This window comes from Marmota monax, unplaced genomic scaffold (genome assembly GCF_021218885.2).
Source record: "Marmota monax isolate L192 unplaced genomic scaffold, Marmota_monax_Labrador192_F-V1.1 WCK01_AAM20220418_F8-fsc00004, whole genome shotgun sequence".
Lineage (NCBI taxonomy): Eukaryota > Metazoa > Chordata > Mammalia > Rodentia > Sciuridae > Marmota > Marmota monax.
The window spans coordinates 33,065,616-33,086,870 of NW_026692881.1; the positions used below are offsets into that span (position 1 = coordinate 33,065,616).

The 21,255-nt window shown below is 44.3% G+C and overlaps 1 protein-coding gene and 1 non-coding gene across 10 annotated transcripts in view; one reads left to right on the forward strand and one right to left on the reverse strand.

Moving 5' to 3' along the window:
• LOC124096478 (zinc finger protein 781) overlaps positions 1–21,255 on the reverse strand; it is a 74,920-nt gene that overhangs the window by 18,849 nt on the left and 34,816 nt on the right. For 2 of the 9 annotated variants that reach the window (XR_009227335.1, XR_009227334.1), the window contains exons 3-6: positions 16,319–16,441; positions 16,096–16,178; positions 15,812–15,857; positions 4,383–4,519 (exon numbers count right to left, since the gene is read on the reverse strand). Coding sequence is in view for 3 of the 9 variants with exons in the window: in XM_046450377.2 (XP_046306333.1) it covers positions 14,431–15,280; positions 15,812–15,857 (896 nt within the window). In the remaining 6 variants the exon portion in view is untranslated. Of the gene's footprint in view, positions 1–4,382; positions 4,520–14,215; positions 15,281–15,811; positions 15,858–16,095; positions 16,179–16,318; positions 16,442–21,255 lie in introns of those variants that run through there. The other 7 variants (XR_009227338.1, XR_009227336.1, XR_009227337.1 and 4 more) reach the window with 5 other exon arrangements.
• Positions 3,832–3,965, forward strand: LOC124096610 (small nucleolar RNA SNORA9). The gene has a single exon (XR_006852914.1). It is a non-coding gene; the product is annotated as a small nucleolar RNA SNORA9 (small nucleolar RNA).

The window sequence follows — 21,255 nt, forward strand, 5'->3', positions numbered from 1 at the left end:
TCCATTACCCTTCTCCTTCCTTTTAATTGCTCTCTCCCAGTTGAGAGGTGACCCCTCTGCTTGTACCACTCCCATCATTGGGTAGGGTGACTGTTCTTAAAGGCAAGGCCCCAGAGTTCCACCTTCTTTCACTTCCTGTGCTCAGGGTGCTCCTGTGTATTTGGCCCACTCTGTGGCAGGGCACCCCATTGGGGGAGAGAGATGGGGAACTGTTATTCTTTTTATTCCCAGGTTCTCCACTGTGACATGATGGGTGGGTCCGATGACCCTCGTTCTGGGAGTTCTACTATTCAGTTCAGTGAAGAGGCAGGAGGACTAGATCTCCCTTAGGCCTGGGGTTTAAGCCATTTTCAAATCCATTTCTTACCAAAGCTTTGCATTATGATATAGAGTTCCTTGGACATACTTCTATTGGTATGAATCCTAGTGGGTGAGGGATCCCTAGACCCTTAACCCTGGCACTATGAGCTCTCCTCAGACATCTTCTAGATAAATGAATGAACTGACGCATGCATCCCAGGCTTTCTCCTCTGTAATAACAGCTGTTGTTCACTGGGCACCTTCTATGGGCCAAGCACTGCTGTCTCATTGCATCCTCCCAACAACCCTATCAAATAAATCTTACCATGTTCATTTTATAATAAAAGAAGTCTTGTGTATCACCACCATGTTAACTATGCTAGAGCAAATCTCTGCTTTAAAAAAAGGAGCAGCTCCCCATTCCTCAGGATCTCAGCCCAGCCTTGGTGGCCTTCCTCTGGCTCACTCACTGCCAGCTCGGAACCTGATGTGCCTCTGTGTCATCAGGGTCATGGCTCTCTGAAGACACTAAGGAACGATCCTTTCTTGCCTCTTGCAACTTCTGGTGGCCAGGATGTTCTCTGGCTTGTGGCAGTATCTCTCCAATCTCTGACTCCACTTTCCCTTGGCCCTCTTTGGGTGTCTGTGTCCTTTTCTTTGAAGATGACAGTCATCAGATTTAGGGTCCATGCTAAGTTGAGGATGATTTCATCTTGAGGTCCTTAACTAATTACATCTATAAAGACCCTCTTTTCAAATAAGGTCGCATTCTTAGGCTCTGAGTGGACATGAAATTTTGGGAAATACTATTCATCTCACTACAATCAGCATACAAGTTCTAAGCTGTATAGCTACAGTAATTTAAGGGAGTAAAACGGACTATTCTCCCTTGTTCAAGCCGTTATCATCTGGCGCCTCTGAAACCATATTCTAACTACTAGAATCAATCTGGGAGTACATGTCTGGAGAAGGCTGCTGAGGATGGCCTGGGGTGACTGTCTGGCCCACTCAGACATGGCAGGACTCTTCTCCAGTGACCATATTATTGGACTACAAATGGACACTTGACCCAAGCTAAACCAATAATACTCTTTTCAGGGGATTGAGATTTTAGGGAATCAGACTAAAAGCCAATACCTGAACTTCTCTCCTGAATTGAGGAAAAATTAATTTATGGGTTGTGGGATAGTGACCTTCTATTTATCATCAGGAGAGAGAAGCAGAGAAAACCAGTCTCTGTCTGGGGAAAATAAAACAGATGGTCAAATATAGGCAGAGGTAGAGTCTAACAGTCTGGATGGATCTCATTCTTGGTTCCAGGCCAACAGGAGGCCGAGCCATACTTATGCCCTCAGGTTCAAGACAGTGTTAGCAATAGATACTGAGTGTTCACCCTGGGCCGAACCATGTGCTTGACCTGCATTGTATTGGTCACCATATTTCATCCTAGATGGATGCAGTGGCACATACCTATAACCCCAGCACATGCAGGAAGATAGCAAGTTTGAGGCCAGCCTGGGCAACTTAGCAATACCTTGCCACAGACTGAAAAGCAACTGGGCCAACTCTTCACGATGGGGAAGACCAACATATTTTTCTCTCTCCTTACTCAGTGCTATATAAAATTTCCCTACATTGCTTCTTACTTTTAAAAAAAATGTGGCAAAATATACATAATATAAAATTTACCATGTTAACCCTTTTCAAGTGTCCGGTTCAGTGGTCTTTATGTTGTTGTGCAACCATGACACCGTTCATATCCAGAATTTTTCATCATCTCAAATGGAAACTGTGTTCATTAAATGCTAACTATCCATCCTCCCTGACTTCATATAGGTGGAATTATATAATGTCTGTCCTTTTGTGACTGACTTATCTCACTTAGTACAATGTCTTCAAGGAGGTACCATCAGTATTGTATGTTGCAGTCCATTGGCTAGATCTAGTCCCATCATGGCCTCAAATGAACTACAAGGAGGCCAGGAAAGGTAAGGGAGGTGATTCATGGTACACATTTGCCACATGATAAATTATCTTTTTGCCTAAGTTAGGTTGACTTGGCTACAGTTTCTTGCAAACAAAGAATTAGAATCATACCCATTCTACACAAACAATTCAACATCTAGTGAATGGAGGGAGCTCATCACTGGGGGGTTCTTTATTACTAATTGGCAATATTCCTTTTTTTGTGTGTGTATGGTGCTCGGGTTTGAACCCATGGCCCAGCACATGCTAGGCAAGTGCTCTACCACCAAGCTACTCCCTCTGCTGCTCTAACTAGTAATATTCTTGGTGCTGATTTTCAGAATTAAAATTATAGAATGTTGGCATTAAAAGAACCCTAAATCCAGAATTGACTCAATCTTCTAACTTGACTTTCTGTAGACAACCTATTTTGGGGGGTCAATATTATTAGACAAAGTGTATTAAGCATTTAGGATGCATCGAGAACTGTGAGAAGCCAGGCATGGAGGCACATGCCTGAAATCCTAGGAAAATGGGAGGCTGGGGCAGGAGGATTGAAGTTCAAGGCCAGCCTGAGCAATTTAGTGAGTTTGACCACCCAAGGCCTGGGGATGTAGCTCAGTGGTCAAGCACTTGCCTAGTATATGTGGGGCCCTGGGTTCCATCTCCTGTACCACAGAAAAATATTTAAAAAAAAACTAAAATAAAAGAAGTGTGGGGGCTGCTGGGGCACAGAATTTGACAAAAATTTAATCCCATTCTATTGGTAGAAAGCCTCATCTTTCTTGTGTTGATAAACATTACTTGTTCACCCATGGCCTCAATGTTCTATTATTGGATTGTGATCATGAGGGAAATCTATGAGTATATCATGAGTGTATTTTTGACTTGTATAATTTCACTTCCTTTTGCTTTCACAATACTTTCACTATTGGTAATACTGTACAGAAATTTCCCCTTTTCTTCACTTCTTTATATTTCTCTTTTCCATAGAGTTAAATAATAAGGGTGCCACATTTCATAAGCTTGTATGAAATTGTCTGCCACCTACTCAGAAAAATGACTCCTCAAAGATTTTATGCACCACAATAGCTTCTAGGTCTATCCTTGATGACCTAGCGGCTGCATTTGACATGACTGTGCAGCATAAGAGATGAGCCAGCATGGCCCGGCTGGGAAAGTTTCCTCTCTGGATGTGACATTAGGTACAAAAAAAAAAAAATGGAATTGAAGCTGTGACAAAGTATTTATGAGTAGGGTTCTGCCGCTGGGTTCTCCCACAAACAAACTGCATTCAGCAAATTCCTTAAATTCTCTAAGTCTTAGCCCTTTATCTATAAAATCATGCTGCTAAAAGAACTGAAAGTCCCTTTTCACCTTAAATGTCCACGCTTTTCTGATTCTAGAGAGAACCATAAGGAAGAGACAGGCAAGCAGCTGGGACAACTAGGAAGCTGGAGAAAGAAAATGGGAGAAAAGGAAAATTCCAAGGACAAAGAAGGCAATAAACATAATTCGGAACAGCAGGTGAGGGAGCCAAGCAAAACAGGTTAAAAGAGAAAATGACAGCAAGCCTGCAGCGTGCTCGGGTCTGCAGTGACCCTGCTGCATTCCTACGGTGCTTGCCAGGACACTTTTGAAATGGTTTGAGGCCTTGCCCTGCCCTCTCCAGAGCAAGTTTATAGAAATTCCAGACAATTAACTGCGCCTTTCCAAGTATGGCAGTTGCTGAATACCCTGGGCCTGCTGTTGGAAAAGTCTTCCCAGGTCTCATGTTTCTGGAGTTGGGGAGTCTTTATGTTTTCTGCTGGCATCATAAAACTGCCAGGCTACCTTGTTAGCTGCAAGGAGGAGCATCTCAGACTTTCCAGTTCCTGACAACTACCACTCCCTGGGTCCCTGGCCCAGCATGGAGCAGAAGGCTTACTGCTGTTCCGTGGCTGTGATGCCAGGATGCCAGAGCTGAAATCCCTTCTGTGGCTCCTAGGCTGGTCTGTGGCACCTGTGTGGTATGACATGGATACTCAGAAGTAAGGCCTGACCTGCCAAGGTTGACAACTAGTGAGAAGTGAAGCAGGATTTGAACCTTAATTGAGCAGATTTGAAGCCTCACTTACTTCTAAAAGGAATCAGCAGTATCTTGTTCTTGGCCTGGGCTATGTGTCGGAGAGAACTTTCAGGCTCCAGGTTTGGGCTCCATTTTTTTCTGCCTCCAGAATAAGCGTGGCTGAAGGGCCTCAGGCTCTTCTGGCATCTCCCAAATGAAAAACAAGATATTCAATAAACATGGTTTTAAATGTGTGATGAGAGAGGGAGAGAGAGAGAGAGAGAATGAAAGATTACATGTTTATCTTAGCGTTGAAAAAATGAATCACATAAAATTTCATTTTTAAGGCAGAAGAGATAGAAGAAATCTGGTTATTTGTTTTTCTCTTGCACAAAGATGAAATCTTCAGGCCATAGGACTTGCCTCTAGAGGGTTTGGAGATCCTAAAGGAAACAAAGAGAGCTGCTGTCTGCTGTGACAGTTGGGTGATCAGTTTGCTAAAGCTAGCACATAGTTGTGATTGAGGGAATAAAATGGTTTTTGAGGGGAAGCTGGAGAAACAAGGCTGTGAGGGAAAAGAAGGCATCTGGGGTTGTGTGGGACCGAGTTCAGTTTTGTTGTTTATTTCCAGATGCAGAAAGAAGGCTCACATTTCATGGTTTCATCCGACATCAAAACAATGGATGGTACAGATCAGGACAATAATGCTTAGCTGGTGGCCACCTGACCTCCGTGACAATGGGTCCCTGTTGTAGAAAATTGTATGAGTGGCTTATTTTAACTCTGTCCATTGGTCAGAAATTTGCTGAGGTTCTGGAGGCAACACTGCACAAATAGAAAGAGCAGCTCCAATAGACCGTGGCAGGTACAGAGAGAAGGCAGGAAGCGTCTGTCCCCCGCCTCCCCTCCCCATCCTTCCACACCAGCAGTTTTGCTCTTGGGACCAGAATTAGGGTGCCTCCATCTATAGCTTATCTTGACCCTCTTAGGACCCATGAGAACATGGCAAGTTCCTTCGATGCTCTGCCTCTCATTTCCTACAGCCCTAACAGAAAACAATCATGTCTATTGTATTAATCAGACGAAGGTGCGTACCACACAGAAATAGAGGCTCAAAAATGTTATTATATGGTGTCCCTCTCTGGAGGGGAAGAACTCCTAGAGGGCTTCTCTGAAAAAAGATTCTTGACTATTTCATCACCAAACACCATGCTGTCTTCCTTTTTGTCTGAAAGTTATGGCCTTTGGTAGTTTTAAGTGTATTTAACTCGAGGTAGCAATATCCTGCTTTTAAACTCACTGTGATGGATTGCATTGAGTCCCTATAAAGGATATGTTCAAATCCCAACCCCGATACCTGTGAATTTGATCTTATTTGGAAATAGGTCCTTTTCAATCCCCCAAGGGAAGATGAGATCATGCTGGAGCCCTAATCCAATGACTAGTGTCTTTATAAGAAGAGAGAAATTTCAGCTGGGCACGGTGGCACACACCTCTAATCCCTGCTACTCAGGAGGCTGAGGCAGGAGGATTGCAAGTTCAAGGCCAGATTTGGCAATTTAGTGAGACCCTGTCTCCACACAAAAAGGATGGGGGATGTAGCTCAGTGTTAGTGTGTCCCTGGGTTTAATTTCCAGTCCCATCTCCCCCTCCCCACACACACAAAAAGAGAAGTCACGGACCCACATGACAGGGGGATAGTGTCACCAAGGAACACTGAAGACTGCAGCAACCACTAGAGCCTTCAGCGGGGGCGGGCACTGCCCACACCTTGACTGTGAACTTGCAGCCTCCAGACCCATAAGAGAACACATTTCCGTTGTTTTCAGCCTCCCAATTTATGCTAATTTGCTACAGCAGTCTTATAGGAAACTAATACACTAACCAAAGGACTATACTTCTTTGTCTCGGCTTATTTTAATTGGAAGAATAGAATCATTGCTCTCAATAGCTTTGAGATATCTGAAGAAAATTTTGATATGATCATGAATATATCCTATTTTTAAAAGTTTTTGTTTCGTTTTGTTTTTGTTTGGGGTACCAGGGATTGAACCCAGGGGTGCTTAACCACTAAGCCACGTTTCCAGCCCTTTATTTTTTTATTTTGAGACAGGGTCTCGCTGAGTTGCTAAAGCTAGCTTTGAACTCGAGATCCTCCTGCCTCAGCCTCCTGAGCCGCTGGAACTATTGGCGTGTGACACTGCATCTGGCTAATATATTCTATTTTTACCTTAAAAGAGTATATACTTGTGTTGCAGCGGCCATGTGTGGAGTGAGTTAGTAAGATCCTAGGAAAGGGACAGCATTGTTGCCCTTGTGGCAGGGAAAAGCCTGGTACCACCACCATGTGGACCTTGGGCTTCACCCTCTGTAACACTGCCTCTATGGAGGCTGCCTCCTCGCTTTTCTTGTTTGACTGACTTCCCTTTCTTCAGAATTTTCTTTTCCTTGGTACTGGGGATTGAACTCAAGGGCACTGAGCCACATCCCCAGCCCTGTTTGTATTTTATTTAGAGCCAGGGTCTCCCTGAGTTGCTAGCACCTTCCCATTGCTGAGGCTGGCTTTGATCTTGCAATCCTCCTGTCTCAGCCTCCAGAGCCGCTGGGATTATAGGCGTGCACCACCACGCCCGGCGTCTTCTTCAGAATTTATTTGCACAATTTCCTCAAGACGTCTTCTTGGTACTGACAGTAATTCTTGTTCTGATGCCATCGATGATATCTCAAAAAGGTGTTATTTTCTGTTCTGTCAGGGTGTCAGGTGTTTCTCTCTAACCATTTGTGGACTTGTGGCAGCTTGTTAAGCCATTTACTTGTTTTTTGTTTGTTTATGTTTTTGGTATAAGGGATTGAACCTAGAAGCACTTAACCATTGAGCCACCTCCCCAGCCCTTTTTAATTTTTTAAAATACCTTTATATATTTATTTTTATGTGGTGCTGAGGATTGAACCCAGTGCCTCACACATGCTAGGTGAGTACTCTACCACTGAGCCACACCACCCTTTTTAAGTTTTATTCGGAGACAGGGTCTTGTTGAGTCGCTTAGGGTCTCACTAAGTTGCTGAGGCTGACCTCAAACCTGCAATCCTTCTGCCTCAGCCTCCAGAGCCACTGAGAATAAAGGCGTGTGATGATGAGTGTAAGGAGAATGCACGGAAGCACTGTGACTTCTGTGACACTGTAGTATTTTTGGCAATGTGTGAAATTGTTGTAAACCCTTGACCTTATGTTTCCCAACATCTCCCACTATCTCAATGAGTCAGACAGAAACTTGAGCTGACTCTAAGCACATGGCCTGAAACAGTCCCATCACTTAATGGTCACACCATCTCTGTCTTCTACTTTTTGACTTTAAAAAGGCTGTATTTTGCCTGTTGAGAGAGGAATCTGCTGTTTTGATGGCAGGAAAATGTAGCATGCTCACTTTCTGGCTTTGGGGTCAGCCCTTTTCTGGAGCATCAGGGACATTTCTTGTTCCTTATGCTCAAAGAAAAACATGAGTAGATTTTCTTTAAGTGTACACACTTTGGGCTCTCATTCTGACTCTAACACTTAGGCTTTTGTGTCTCCCCTTATTGCCCTTTTTTGTTTGTTTTCATATGGCCATACTTTCCTGAAGGGAAAGTGAGGAACCAGGAGAGGGGTGAGCGAGAAATGAAAGACGGAGACCAGGCAGAGATACACACAAGAGTTTGTGTGTCTAGCTGACAAATAAAGGCCATCTCTCTACAGTGGAGAGGCGAACCAGGCTTGGGTTCTGGGACTTTATGGGGCAGACTCAGGGCCCAGCTCAGAGATTTGTGGGTCCTAACGCAGGTGGTTAGGGGTTGAGTTGGTATGAGGGAGAAGTGAGCTTTCTCAGAAAGGCCCTTGGGTGGGAAAGTGAAACTTTTTCCATATGCTCTCTCCACCACCCAATTGTGTGAGGGATTGGTATTTCTGTAACAAAAACTGGTTTAAGTTTGATTAAAGATTTTTTTGGATCTGGTCTTGAACCAATCTAATGACACAGGGGGCATGCATCTGAAGTGCCCAGTGGAGAAGGGGGTTACTAAGCTGCCATCCTTCAGCAGAGGAGAGCTATTGTTTCTGACATCCAAGGTCCAGCTGGAGTTGTTTTATCTTGTCCTTTACTGTAGCAGATTGATTGACATAAACATAACATTCCTCCTGTAGGTACAGACAAAGTCTGCCTTTTGGGGCCTTAAAAAGATCAAGGCCCCTTGGATTCTGCTAAAGAATCAAGCTGAGGTTGTATGGTTCGTGTGGTTTGAGCAAGTTGCTGTAAGTCTCCTAGAAATTGGAATGGTAAATCCTGGTAGTGGTCCCCCTGGGAGGTGAGTGTAGAATGAGGGAGGAGGGCAAAAATGAAAAAGGGAAGGATGGTACTCAGGGTTCTGCAGTGTGCTGGTGGTCCCCAGAGACCAAAGGAAGATTGGGGGTTCCAGCCTTGGAGAAACACAGCTTGAGAGGGCCTGTGGGTGTCACTTTATAAAAGGGTGGAAAAATCCATTTTACACGGGAGTTATGAACCCAATATGGGATGCCCTCAAGATGGGCCACAGAGGGAGTGGTAAGAATAACCCAATAGGGTCCATTTTGTGGAGAGTCGAGAGGAGGAGGGAGACTTGTTGATGGGGATAGTTAAAAGGTACCAGGTCATCAGGAGACAGAGTGGGGGAAGGGGAAGAAGAGGAACTAGGCTTTTCCAGAAGAGCATCACTGTATTGCCAAAGAAGGTTCCTAATGTGTGCAAGGAGGGGCCAGAAAAGATGAGGAGCAAGGGGTGGTGGAGAATCAGAGGGTGGTGAGCTGAGCAGGGAGATGGGCCGTCCATATAGAAGCTCAAAGCCGGAGATGTTGAGTGGCTTCTTTGGGAGGGCCCATAACCTAAGAAGAGCCAAGGGAAGGAGTTTAGTGTAATCTAAATGTAATTCAAGGGATAGTTTAGTGAGAATGTTCTTCAAGGTTCAGTTGGTACGTTCCATTTTGCCAGAGGATTTTGGATGGTAATGGATATGAAAATGCCAGGAGATGCTGAGTGCCTTAGCTACAGACCGTGAAACATGGGAAGTAAATTTAGGACCATTATCAGACTGGAGTGAGGAGGGGAGGTGGGAAAGAATGTGTTCAACGAGGACAATGGCCACTGTGGGGGCACATTTATTGGTGGTAGGAAAAGCCTCCACCCATCCTGAGAAGGTGTTGACAAGTACCAAGAAAAATTTGTACTGCTTGACTGGGAGGCGTATGGGTGAAATCCAGCTACCAGTCAGAGCAAGGAAGATGTCCTCTTGCCTGGTGTCAAGGAAGGCAGGTTGGTGGAGACTGGAGGTGGGATTAGTGTTTTGGCAGATTTCACAGGAGACAGAGAGGATAGAGAGAATTTGTAGGTTCCCTGGAGAGAGTTTAAGGTGGGAAGTGAGAAACTGTTTTAAAGATGTGGTGTTGGGTGAAAGAGGTTGTGAACGAAGGTGAGCATCTGTTGAGTGTCAGGTGGGGAAGAGTCCACAGGGGACTAGCAAGGCCAAGGACCGCAGGTGGAGGAGGCTGTGGGAGGGTGGTGGCCCTCACCTCAGTCTGCCTTGTTGTTGCCTAGTGTCACACAGGAGGTGTCTGTCTGATGGGATTTACAATGTGAGATTCCCAGACAGAGGGAAACTTTGAGGCCTGAAGGAGATCAGAGATAAAGGGGACATTAGTAACTGAGGTTCCCTTACTGGTAAGGAATCCAGGCTCCGTCCAAATAGCAGAGTCGGAGACAAGTATGTGGAAAGCGTATTTAGAGTCAGTGTAGACGTTGAGGGAGGCTCTCTTTGCCAAAGTGAAGGCTCTGATGAGGACAACCAGTTCAGCCTGCTGATTGGATGTATTACTGGGGAGGGGAGACACTTTCACAACCAAGGTTAGAGACTGTAGCATACCCTTCCCAAAGGACTCTCTCCTGAAGGAAGGAGGAGCCATCTGTAAACCATGTGTGTGTTGCCTGGAGCAAGGGGCCTTCCTGTATGTGGGAGGGATGTGGAAGAAGCTCCTCCAGAGTTTCAATGCATGAATGGGTTAGAGGAGAAGAGCAGGAGGAGAGTAGCAGGGTTTAAAGATGAGCACGTGTGGACACTAAGACTGGGATCTTCCACCAGGGAAACCTGTGTAGAGATAAAGGCGACAAGGGGGTAAGGAATGTAAGCCCTTTGAAGTGAGGAGTTCCTTTAGATGATGGGGAGTTAGAATGGTGAAGGGGGCCCCAAAGGTGAGTTTCTTTGACTCGTTAATGAGTAGAGAGGCTGCGGCCAATGTTCATAGGCAAGGGGCCCTCTCCAAACAGTAGGAGCAAGACCCTTCAATAGATAAGCCACAGAGGCAAAGGTTGGCCCCAGCATGCGTCCGAGGACCCCTAGAGCAAATCCCTGCTTTTCAGCCACATAAAGGTGAAATGGGTGTGTGAGATCAGGGAGATGGAGAGCAGGACCTAGTGAAGGGCTTTGTAACAGAGGTAATAGGGGTTCAGAGAGGAGGCCCTGGGCTGCATCATATACATGCTTAGCCAATATAGAGTAGTAAGGAATCCAAGCTCTGGGGAATCCTGCCATACCTAGAAAGGAGGGAATTTCTTCCTTAGAAGGGGGTGTTGGTATATTAGTGATAAGGCTCTTTCTATCAACCGTAATGGGTTTGTGTGTAGGGCTCAGGAGAAAGCCTAGGTATATTACCATTGCCAAGGAAAGCTGTATCTTGGATGGAGAAACCCTATAGCCATGGGCAGAAAGGGAAGTTAAGAAGTTTATAGGTGTCCTGAAGGCTGACCTGCAAAGAAGGAGGTCATCAACATACTGTAGCACCATAGACTGAGTGAGATGTGTGGATGCTAAGTCCTTAGCCAAGGCCTGTCCGAAGGTATGAGGGCTGTCTTAGAACCCTTGGGGGAACTGTCCCCGCCTGCTGAATGGAGTTATAAGACTCAGGGTCATTCCATGTAAAGATGAAAATGTCTTGAGAGTCAGAATGGAGGGGAATAGTGAAGAAGGCATCTTTCAGGTCTAGCACTGAGCAGTAAGAGGTCCCAGAAGGAATGGTGGAGAAAAAGGTTTAAGGGTTGGTTACCACAGGATGGATTGGGACAACTGCAGAGTTGAAGGAACGGAGATCTTGGACCAAGTGGTAGGAACCACTGGGCTTTTTTACTGCCAAGATGGGGGTATTTTAAAGGGAATTAGTAGGTCTAGGAGATTCCTTTTGCAAGAGGTCTTGAATGATAAGCTGTAAGCCTAGGAGTTTTTGTCGGGAAAGCAGGTACCAGAAAATGGAGGGGGTCTTTGAGATAGATATGAATGGGTCCATGGTGTGAGGCGATAGAAGGACTTAAAACATCCCAGACAGTAGGGTCCACCTTGGCACTGGCAGACAGAATAGGGATGGTCCTAAGGTCAGGGTGAGGATCAGGGGAGCGGCAGGTGAGTCTGGATGGAAGCATGTATGAGGGGAGAAGGAAAGCATAGCCCCCAACTTTGTGAGGTTGTGCCTTCCAATAAGGGGAACAGGGCACTGTGAATGACCAAAAGGAGTGGGTAAAAACTAGAGAGCCAAAAACGCAAACAAGGCTAGGTGCCTGTAAAGGTTGGTAAGGTTCACCCTCTACCCCAACAATAGAGGTCATAGAACCAGTAGTAGGCCTTCAGAACTCCTTGAGGACTGAATATGTAGTCCTGGTGTCTAGGAGGAGGGAGACAGGTATACCTGAAATATGCAGAGTTACCCTGGGTTCTCGAGGAGTGATAGTAGTGGTCAGGTGATGGGGACCTGGGCCTCGTTCATCCTCTGCAGCCAGTCCTAAGAGTTGGAAAAGCCAGTCCTAAGAGTTGGAAAAGGGAACCAGAAGAGCTGGATGGATAGGGGCCGCGATGGGCTTGGGATAGCCAATGGCCCAGTGTCCCTCCTGATGGCATTTAGGATAAGGGCCCGGAGGCTTGCGAGGCTTCGGACATGTATGAGCCCAGGGACCCGTCTGACCACATTTAAAACAGGGTCCGCGTGGTCTCAAGGTACGCTTCCACAGGCCAGTGGAACCAGGGACAGATGCTAAGACTGGACGGTTGGCTTGAGAAAGTATCTGATATTTCTGCTTTTGGACCTTCTCACTATACACCTTAAAGGCCACTTTCAAAACCTCAGCTTGGGGAATTAGAGGCACCTTAGTTTGGCCTTAATATTGGGGAAACTCTGGGGAAAAAAAGTAGGTCATTAGTAGTTGTTTCCTATCTGGAGTCTGGATTAGTATATTGTAATAAAGCCTTGGTCAGGCGATCTAAAAATGCTAAAGGTTTTCATTCTTACCTTGAATGATTTCCTGGAGCTTTTCATAATTGATAGCCTTATGGGCTGCCTTTCTAAGTCTTGCCATGAGGCAAGTAATAAATTGGTTTCTACTAGTTACTCCTTTAGGCAAATTATAATCCCAATTGTGGTCCCAATCAAGGAGTGCTTCAGTGCCAATCAGATGGGCAGGGTAGATCTGATGTACCTCATCAGCATAATTCCTAGCTTGCTCCCAAACTCACCTGCACTCCTCCTTAGACAAGATTATATGGACATCGTGGAAGGTCAAATCATATGATTGAGTCAGATATTGAAACTGTCTGATATATATGTGGTGGGGCTTGAATTATAGGACTCAAGCCACTTTTCTATCTGTGAAAGGTCTAACAAAGAGAAAGGCACATGAACCCAGATTACACCATCTACCCCAGCCAACTAGCATAGAGGACACAGAGATGAGGGTTGGGCAGTGGCAGCCCACGAGTGTGTGGTGAGAGGAGAGAAGCGTGGAGGGCCTGAGGGGACAATTGCTGCAGAGGCTTCATTAGAAAGAATTGTGGTATGGTGGGGGCTCATCTGCTGGGTTGAAGGAGGATTCCTGAGTAAGATCTTCTGTCCCTTTGGAAGCAGTCATAGGGGAGGTGAGAGCTAAGAGGATTTTTGTGGGAGAGCAAGAGTTGCAGAGAGAGGGTTTAGAATGTACAAAGAAAAAGGCCTGAACATATGGTATCTCTTTCCATTTTCCCTAGTTGCTCACAATAGTTGAAAAGATCTGTGATAATAACGGGATCTAGGGTGCTGTTAAGTGGCAATTCAGAATCGTTATCCAAAGGATCTGATTGCCCAAGCGCATAGGTTTACATGGTTTAGGTTCTGGGTGAGAGAGAGACCCTAGGTTAGCCAGGAGGCAGCCTAGGGACTATGGGAGGGAATGGGATGAGGAGTTGTCCATGGTAAGACCTAGGAGGTGAGTTTAGAGGTGGGGTGTCCCCCAGTCTCTAGTATTACCCAGTCAAGAGGATGGTTACACTCAGGGTCATCATTGCTGTTGGGTAAATGTCAGGGCAGGAGCCTGTAGAGGCACTTGGGCACCTGGCCGGGACTATGTAGTAGGGGTAGAAGCCTGTAGAGATTAACCCAAGGTTTAGAGGTAATCTCATCAGGAACAACTCACAATCACCCTTCGTGGCTTTTTCTCAAAACCCAGAACCCAAATAAAAGACCACCTACAGACTCGATTGACAGTAGGGATCAGACATAGCTGTGAAAGTTGTGTCTGGGGGTGCCCCCAACCATGCGGTAATCCTGGGAGTGCCGGACATTCAAGGTCATTTCCCAGGACCTGTAGTTTGTTTAGGTCAATCAGAGACAGGGGCTTTTGGAATGTCCAGTTGTGGGTGTAGAGAGGGCGTTTAGCAGAATGAGCGCTTGGTCTCACGATGGAATTTGGATCGGGGCTTGGGGACCCTCAGTGACCCTCGAAGAGGCGAGTGGGCACACCAGGGAACACTATCCCGGGTTTCAGCACCAAACTGAAGGGAAAGTGAGGAATGAGAGATGAGTAATCGAGAAATGAAAGAGACTAGGCAGAGATACACATGAGAGTTTATTTGTCAGAGCTGACAAATAAAGGTCATCTCTCTATAGAGGAGAGAGGCAAAACAGGCTTGGGGTTCCAGGAGTTTTATGGGAGGGCTCAGGAATCAGAGTGGATGGGTCCTAATGTGGGTGGTTAGGGTTGGGTTGGTATGAGGGAGTGGTGAGCCTTTCTCAGAAATGCCGTTGGGTGGGAAAGCAAAATTTTTCACTTAAAATGGCGGCTCTCAGTTAATATGGCCATCCAGATGCTAAGCAAGGACCTCATAACATCCATTGGTCTTCTCTCCTGTATGAATTTGTTCATGTTGTGAACATTGTTTACATTCATGGGCCTTCTCTCCTGTATAAATTCATTTATGGTGCCAAAGGGAAGTAGAAGAAACAAAGACTTTCTCACATTGGTGACATTCATAGGGCTTCTTTTAAGTATGAGTTCGTTTATGTGTCTGAAGTTGTAAAGAAGGAGTAAATGCTTTCCCACATTGTTTACATTCATAGGGCTTCTCTCCAGCATGAATTCGTTTATTTTGACAAAGGGAACTGTAAGAAGCAAAGGCTTTCCCACATTGCTTACATTTATAGGGCTTCTCTCCAGTATGATTTGTTTATGTTCTGAAATGCAAGTAGAAGAAACAAAGGCTTTCCCACATTGTTTACATTCATAGGGCTTCTCTCCAGCATGAGTTCGTTTATGTCTTTGAAGGGAAGAGGAAGGACTGATGGCTTTCCCACATTGTTTACATTCATATGGCCTCGCTCCACTATGTTTATGTACTTGAAGGTAAGAGGATTGAATGAAGACTTTTCCAAATTGGTTACATCTGTAGGCTGTCTCTCCAGTATGAGATTGTTTATATTTTTGAAAATATGTGGAACAACTGCACTCTTTTCCACATGTCAGACATTCATAAGTTTTGTTTACAATGTGCACTAATGCTAGCCTTTGAACACTTGTAAAAGAAATTACAGATGTTCTGTTCAGTTTAAGTTTATATGGCTTCCTTCCAATCTCCTCATTCTCCTGTGGTTTGTTTGTAGAGTGGGATATAATGTGCCTATTAAGGAAAAAACATATATATGAAGACTTGTCTATACATATTCCTTACACATGAAATTACTCTAGTGGAAAAGCTCTGGTGAAGACTAAGATTTGGGATCCCACTAGAGGTACTTCCACACTGAGTACCTATTTTAATTTTTCCAGAACCTACCATATGACTTCTGTAAAAACATTATATGGAAATTTATGGTTGGCTCATTAACACTTTTATATTAATGAGTTGGTGTTGCACTTACACTATTACCAATGTCAGGGAAAGTATTTGTTTTCTGTCATGTCCAAACTGTTTGAAAATACTGATTCTCAGAGCTAATATCAAAACGGTAGTATCATGAGAACATTTTACAGCTTTGTCAATTAATCAATTATTTGTGAAAACATGTATTGTACATTAAAGTTCATATTTCTGGTTAAATGAGAATAACTATAATTCATATCATGGTTGTTTTCTATGCTTGTGTTGTAAAATTATAGGACATGTTACAATTCCCTCAAGACGCTGTTTCCTCTAGTGAACACAAATTACCTTAGATCTCTCCTGGGATTTGTGTTCTGATTTTCCCATTTGTCTCCTAAAATATAGACACAGAACAATCATTATAAATCATCATGATTTCAGAATAAATTATGGAATTTATAATATGAAAAACTCTAATGCAAAAATTAAAATGAAGGAAAAAGGAAAAAAATATGGGATTTATGCGGCAGAGTGCAAGACATTAGGCCCAATATATTCTCCAATGCAAACCCATTCCACATTCCAAATCCATGAGAAAAAAACTCCCACTTGCCAGGCCTTGTGGCCAATACCTGTAATCCCAGCAGCTTGGGAGGCTGAGGAAGAAGGATCTGAAGTTCGAAGCCAGCCTCAGCAACTTATGGAGGCCTTGTCTCTAAATACAGTACAAAAAAGGATGTGGGTCAGTGGTTGAACACCCTTGAATTCAATCCTTGGTTTAAAAAATGAAGAAAAAACAAAACCCTCCCAATTACTCAGTGTTTGATTATGTAATGAAACATCATCCTTACGTACAGAATCCAGGTTGCTAAGGATTTCCTGCATCACGTCTCTGTAGAGATTTTTCTGGGAAGGATCCAGCAGAGCCCACTCCTCCTGTGTAAAGTTCAAAGCCACATCCTCAAAGGCCACTGAATTCTAAAATATTCCAGAAAAGTGTAGTGCAGGCCAGGAGAAATTGACAGCATTAGGGCTCTATTCCCATCATGTGAGATGTTGTCACATTTCTGTGATCTCCAAATATTTATTCCATGATTTTGTCATCAAAACTTGTATTCTTGTGCACTCAATTGCCCAAACAGAGGGATTCCAATATAAGTCCTGGACTTTCCAGAAATGCATCAGCAGAGCAAAAACATCCTCCTCATTATGGAGTCCAGTGAGTAAAGTATGCTCCTGGGTCACCCTTAATGCCTTTGTAGGGTGCATGTCTAATACGTGGAATAATGAAACCCTTCTATCTCATGTGCAGAAAAGAGCTAACATTAGTCATCCTGAGAGTACCTACGCTTAGAAATGCCTGGCTGATAAAGTTGGACTTTTTCTGATAGAGAGAACTAAGTATGTGGGAGTAATCTCACCAAACTAAGCAGTAACACTAAGTCCTAGTGCTGAGAGTATAGGTAAACAACATGATCTTTACTGAACGTCTGCCTTCCTTCAGAAATCTGATTATTTTGTTCCACTGTTACTTTAAAACCTAAAGGGTCACCCATCTGAAAATAAACAAACAAGTGAAAAAACAAACCCTGTGCTTAAGGAGATTGGAAGCTTCTCTGGCAGACAATCCCCAGGAGATAGTTTCTTCTGAATGTAGGGCTCAGGAAGGATGGAGTTCTCTGGGCATACTGGAAAATGCCATCCTTTTGCCATGCTTTAAGCATGGGGATTGAGAAAAATTAGCTGCAACTGAGTTACTCCAAATCAAGTCTAACCAACCAGGACAAAAGAACAATAATTCATGAACAACAAATGTCTAATAGTTCTAACAAGAACAAAGCAGAATGGGGTAAGTGGAAAGATGTGTGTGTTTTAGGAATAACTCAATGTCAACAAAGGTCACCTCTTCCAAATGATAGCCTTGCCCAATTTTATAAATCTCCAAAATAGACTTCATAGTGGTCAAGAAGTAATTTGCCAAGCCTAATAGGCATAAGAAATGTGTAACAATTGTCAACATTTTCTGAACCATAGACTGCTGACTTTTCTAATATACAGTCAGGAGCCACACAACAATGTTTTACTCAAAGACATGTTTGGTCACATAGGCGACACATACACAGGTGTCTATAGCAAAGGGATTCCTTATGTGTGCAATGATGCTGGAATAACAAACCTAATGCATTGTCAACTGCAGTATTTGGTAAAACAACATGCTGTGGAGGTTTGTAGCCCAGGAACCACCAACACCACAGAGCCTAGGTGTGCAAGAGGCTGTGCCATCCAGGATCATGTGAATAGAGAATGATGTTTGTGCAATCATGAGGCAGCCTACATATATTCCTCAAGAATGCATCCCTATATTTAAGTGACACATGACTGTACATCTAGGTCTTTCCAATTATGACACTCCAAGCAGCGCCGTATTAGCAGACACAGGAAAAAGGAACCAAGAGACAAGAAAGTTTTCGGGGGGTGACCTTATAAGGAACGCCGATTGATGACATAACAAGTATTCTAGAAGGGAAAAAAAAAATCACAAGCAATATGAAACATGGGCCAAGACAAACCTAATTGCAAAAATGTGTTTCAGTCCTATTTCACAATTCTAAATTCTCACATCAAAGAAAATCAAAACACTCCCAGAAGTTTAGAGGAAATGATTTGAGAGGAATAGAAAAACCATTTTTACCTAAGAAGAGTAAACAGTAATGGAGAAGAATGAGAAAATCAAATACATTAAAATTAAGGGAATTAGAAGATGGAAAACATTGCAGGAGAAACCTGCAATAATACGACCTCAGAGAGCCGGGCACAGAGTGAGGTGAGTAAGTGCACGTTGGTCAGGAAACAGCCAGGAGGAGGAACAGCAGGTGAGAGCCACGAGTGGAGAAAGGACCACCTCTCCTCTCCGTGAAGAGGAAAGCCCGGGAGAAGGCCAAGCAGGTGAGGCTTGACACCACCTGCAGGACAAGGACCCCTCAGTCAGGGAGCGAGAAGGAGGAGTCGGAGGACAGCTGGCACTGCATGGTACTTCCCCTTACCTGAAATTTACCATGACCTACAGCCCAGTGATTTTTATGACTATTTTTACAAATTCATGATGTTTTTCCTCTAGAAACACCATCAATATATTACAGTGAAGAGGTCTCTCTCTCTCTGTCTCATACATAAACACACACACACACACACACACACACACACAAGCTTACTGCTTAAAGCATGGCAAAAAGATGGCATTTTCCAGTATGCCCAGAGAACTCCATCCTTCCTGAGCCCTACATTCAAAAGAAACTATCTCCGAAGGCTGAATCACCCAAGATGTTAGGAGCCAAACTTTCTGGGGAAAGAGAAGCACCTAGCTCCATCCCCCGCTAACCTTCCTTTCTAATCAGGGAGGAGAGAGGGCTGAGGATTGGTCATGAAGAATGGCCCTGGAAGGCCTGCGTGTCCTGAACCCAGGCCAAGGCAACAGTCAACAGAATGTCCCCCCCCGCCAAGACACTGTGTCAACAGCAGAATACCTCCATCACAACAGCATGGAAGAAGGAACTGTAGGTATCACACCTCAGTTAACAACTTCCCAAGGGTACAACAGATGGACCAACGCTGAGGAAGTGGACAGATGTCCAGAAACATGCCATGCTTAGAAGAAGGAGGAAATATGAACAGTTCTGAGATGGACAGCATGGATCACCCTCAACAAATGAAAACCCAGGACCAAGTGGTTCACTTCTGAAATACCAAACATTCACAACAATTAACACATATCTCCTTCAAATACTTTTTGAAAACTGAAGAGGAGAAACTACTCCCTGTATCACTCTTTGAGGCCAAAATTCTGCTCATTATGTATACAGAAAAGTGCAGATAAATATCTTTCATAAGTGCCTATGCAAAAATCTTCAGGGCTGGAGTTGTAGCTCATTGGTAGAGCACTTGTCTCATAAGTGTGAGGCACTGGATTCAATCCTAAAACCACATAAAAACAAATTTTTTAAAATCTTCATATAAATACCAACAAACCATTTTTGGAGGTACATTTAAAGAATTATACACTGCTTCCAAGAAATAGGTATCCCTGAAATGGACGATGGGCGGACACATGAAAATCAATCGATGTGACAGAGCATTAGCAACATGACTAAAACACAGAGCCATCTGAATTGATACAGAAAAAGCATTTGAAGAAGACAACACACTCATTGACCACAAAAACAAACTGGGGATTCATTCAACATAATCAGAGGCGATATGTGAAAAGCACAGAGGACATCATGTCCAACGGTAAAATCAAGAAAAGCTCTCTCTAGGAACATGAGATCTGCTCCTTTCACCAGGTCCTTCCAAGGCAGCAATAGTAACAGTGGCTAGGGGAAATTATGCAGGGAGAAAAGAGTGGAAAAGAGATGCACCCGATTGGAAAAGAAAAAGTAAAATTATCTCCCTTCACAGATAATCAGTTGCATACACTGAAAATGAGTAACCTTAGAAAGGCATTGAAAAATAATATCAAGAATAAAAAAAAAATTAGGTATTAACCAAGAATGAGGATTTTATACTGAAAACTATAATATGTTCCTAAAAGAAATGAAATGAGACACAAATAAATGAAAATATACCTAGTGATCATGAGCTCAAAGCATTACCATGTTAACGACCGCCGAGGGGAGCCTGGGTAGAGGCAGCAGCACGCCTGCTCTGGGGCAGGGTGATCTAGAGCTCCCACTAAGCAACTAGGCAGGGTCAGCCTCTGAGAAAAGGAAAGGGCGACCGTCAGGATCGCTGTCACCACTGACCACAATACTCGGGGGAGAAGTGGCAGGAAGCTGCATGAGACCCCAAAAAGAATATCTCCCCACCAATTTAGCCACAGACTACCTGTGGTCAATGACAGAGGAAGCTGCTCGGCAATCCATGGGCATGGAGAGATGGTCCCCAGATTGTGGCAGCCACCCACCAAAGGCTGTGAGGAGGAGTTGCCTGAGTCCCCAGAAGTTGAAGGCGAAGTGCCCACATTGTCCACATAGACATCAGGAGGTGGGTCAAAGCAGAAAGTTGTCCGGGCTAAGGCAGCAGAGAGAAACAGCTCCCAGCCTGAGCCACTGTGGCCACAGCTGGGAAATGTTGGCACTGTTTGGACACTAGCTGGACGCTGTGCCTCAGTCACTCAGCAGAAGGAGTGGGCACCTGCTGTTGATGACCTTGGGCAAGTTAGAACCCAGGGGACCAGTGGAACCTCTGTACTCAGGACTGAGGACAGCACCCCAGTAAGCCGTAGGGGGGACATTTTTGAACCACAGATGACTTGCAGAGAACTCATAGCCACAGGATCTGTGTTCAGACACAGCTGCCAGGCTCCACATCACTATGAAAAGCATCCTGCTGAGGACAGCAGGTACTCGCTTACCCACAGCAACCATCATAGAACCTAACAGACAAGGCTGCACCCCTGGGCAGTCAACCACAGGCCCTGGGGATGGTACCAGAACTGCCCGGAGGAGGTCCACAGCAATGAGCCGAGTGCTTTCTGTGTCCTAGCATCTCTGGAGGGACCCACAGCTAAAGAGTGACAGATGTCATTTACATGTCCCAAAAAATAATGAAATCCAAACTGAGATTCAGCAAGAGTTTTTGTTACCTTGGCATGTTTTACTGCAAATAATTCTAATGTCAATATATTTTTTTTGTAATTGGTGTTGAACCCAGGGGCACATAACCACTTAGTCACATCCCCCAACTATTTTGATATTTTATTTAGAGAGGAACTATGGAATGAAATGGAACAAAAT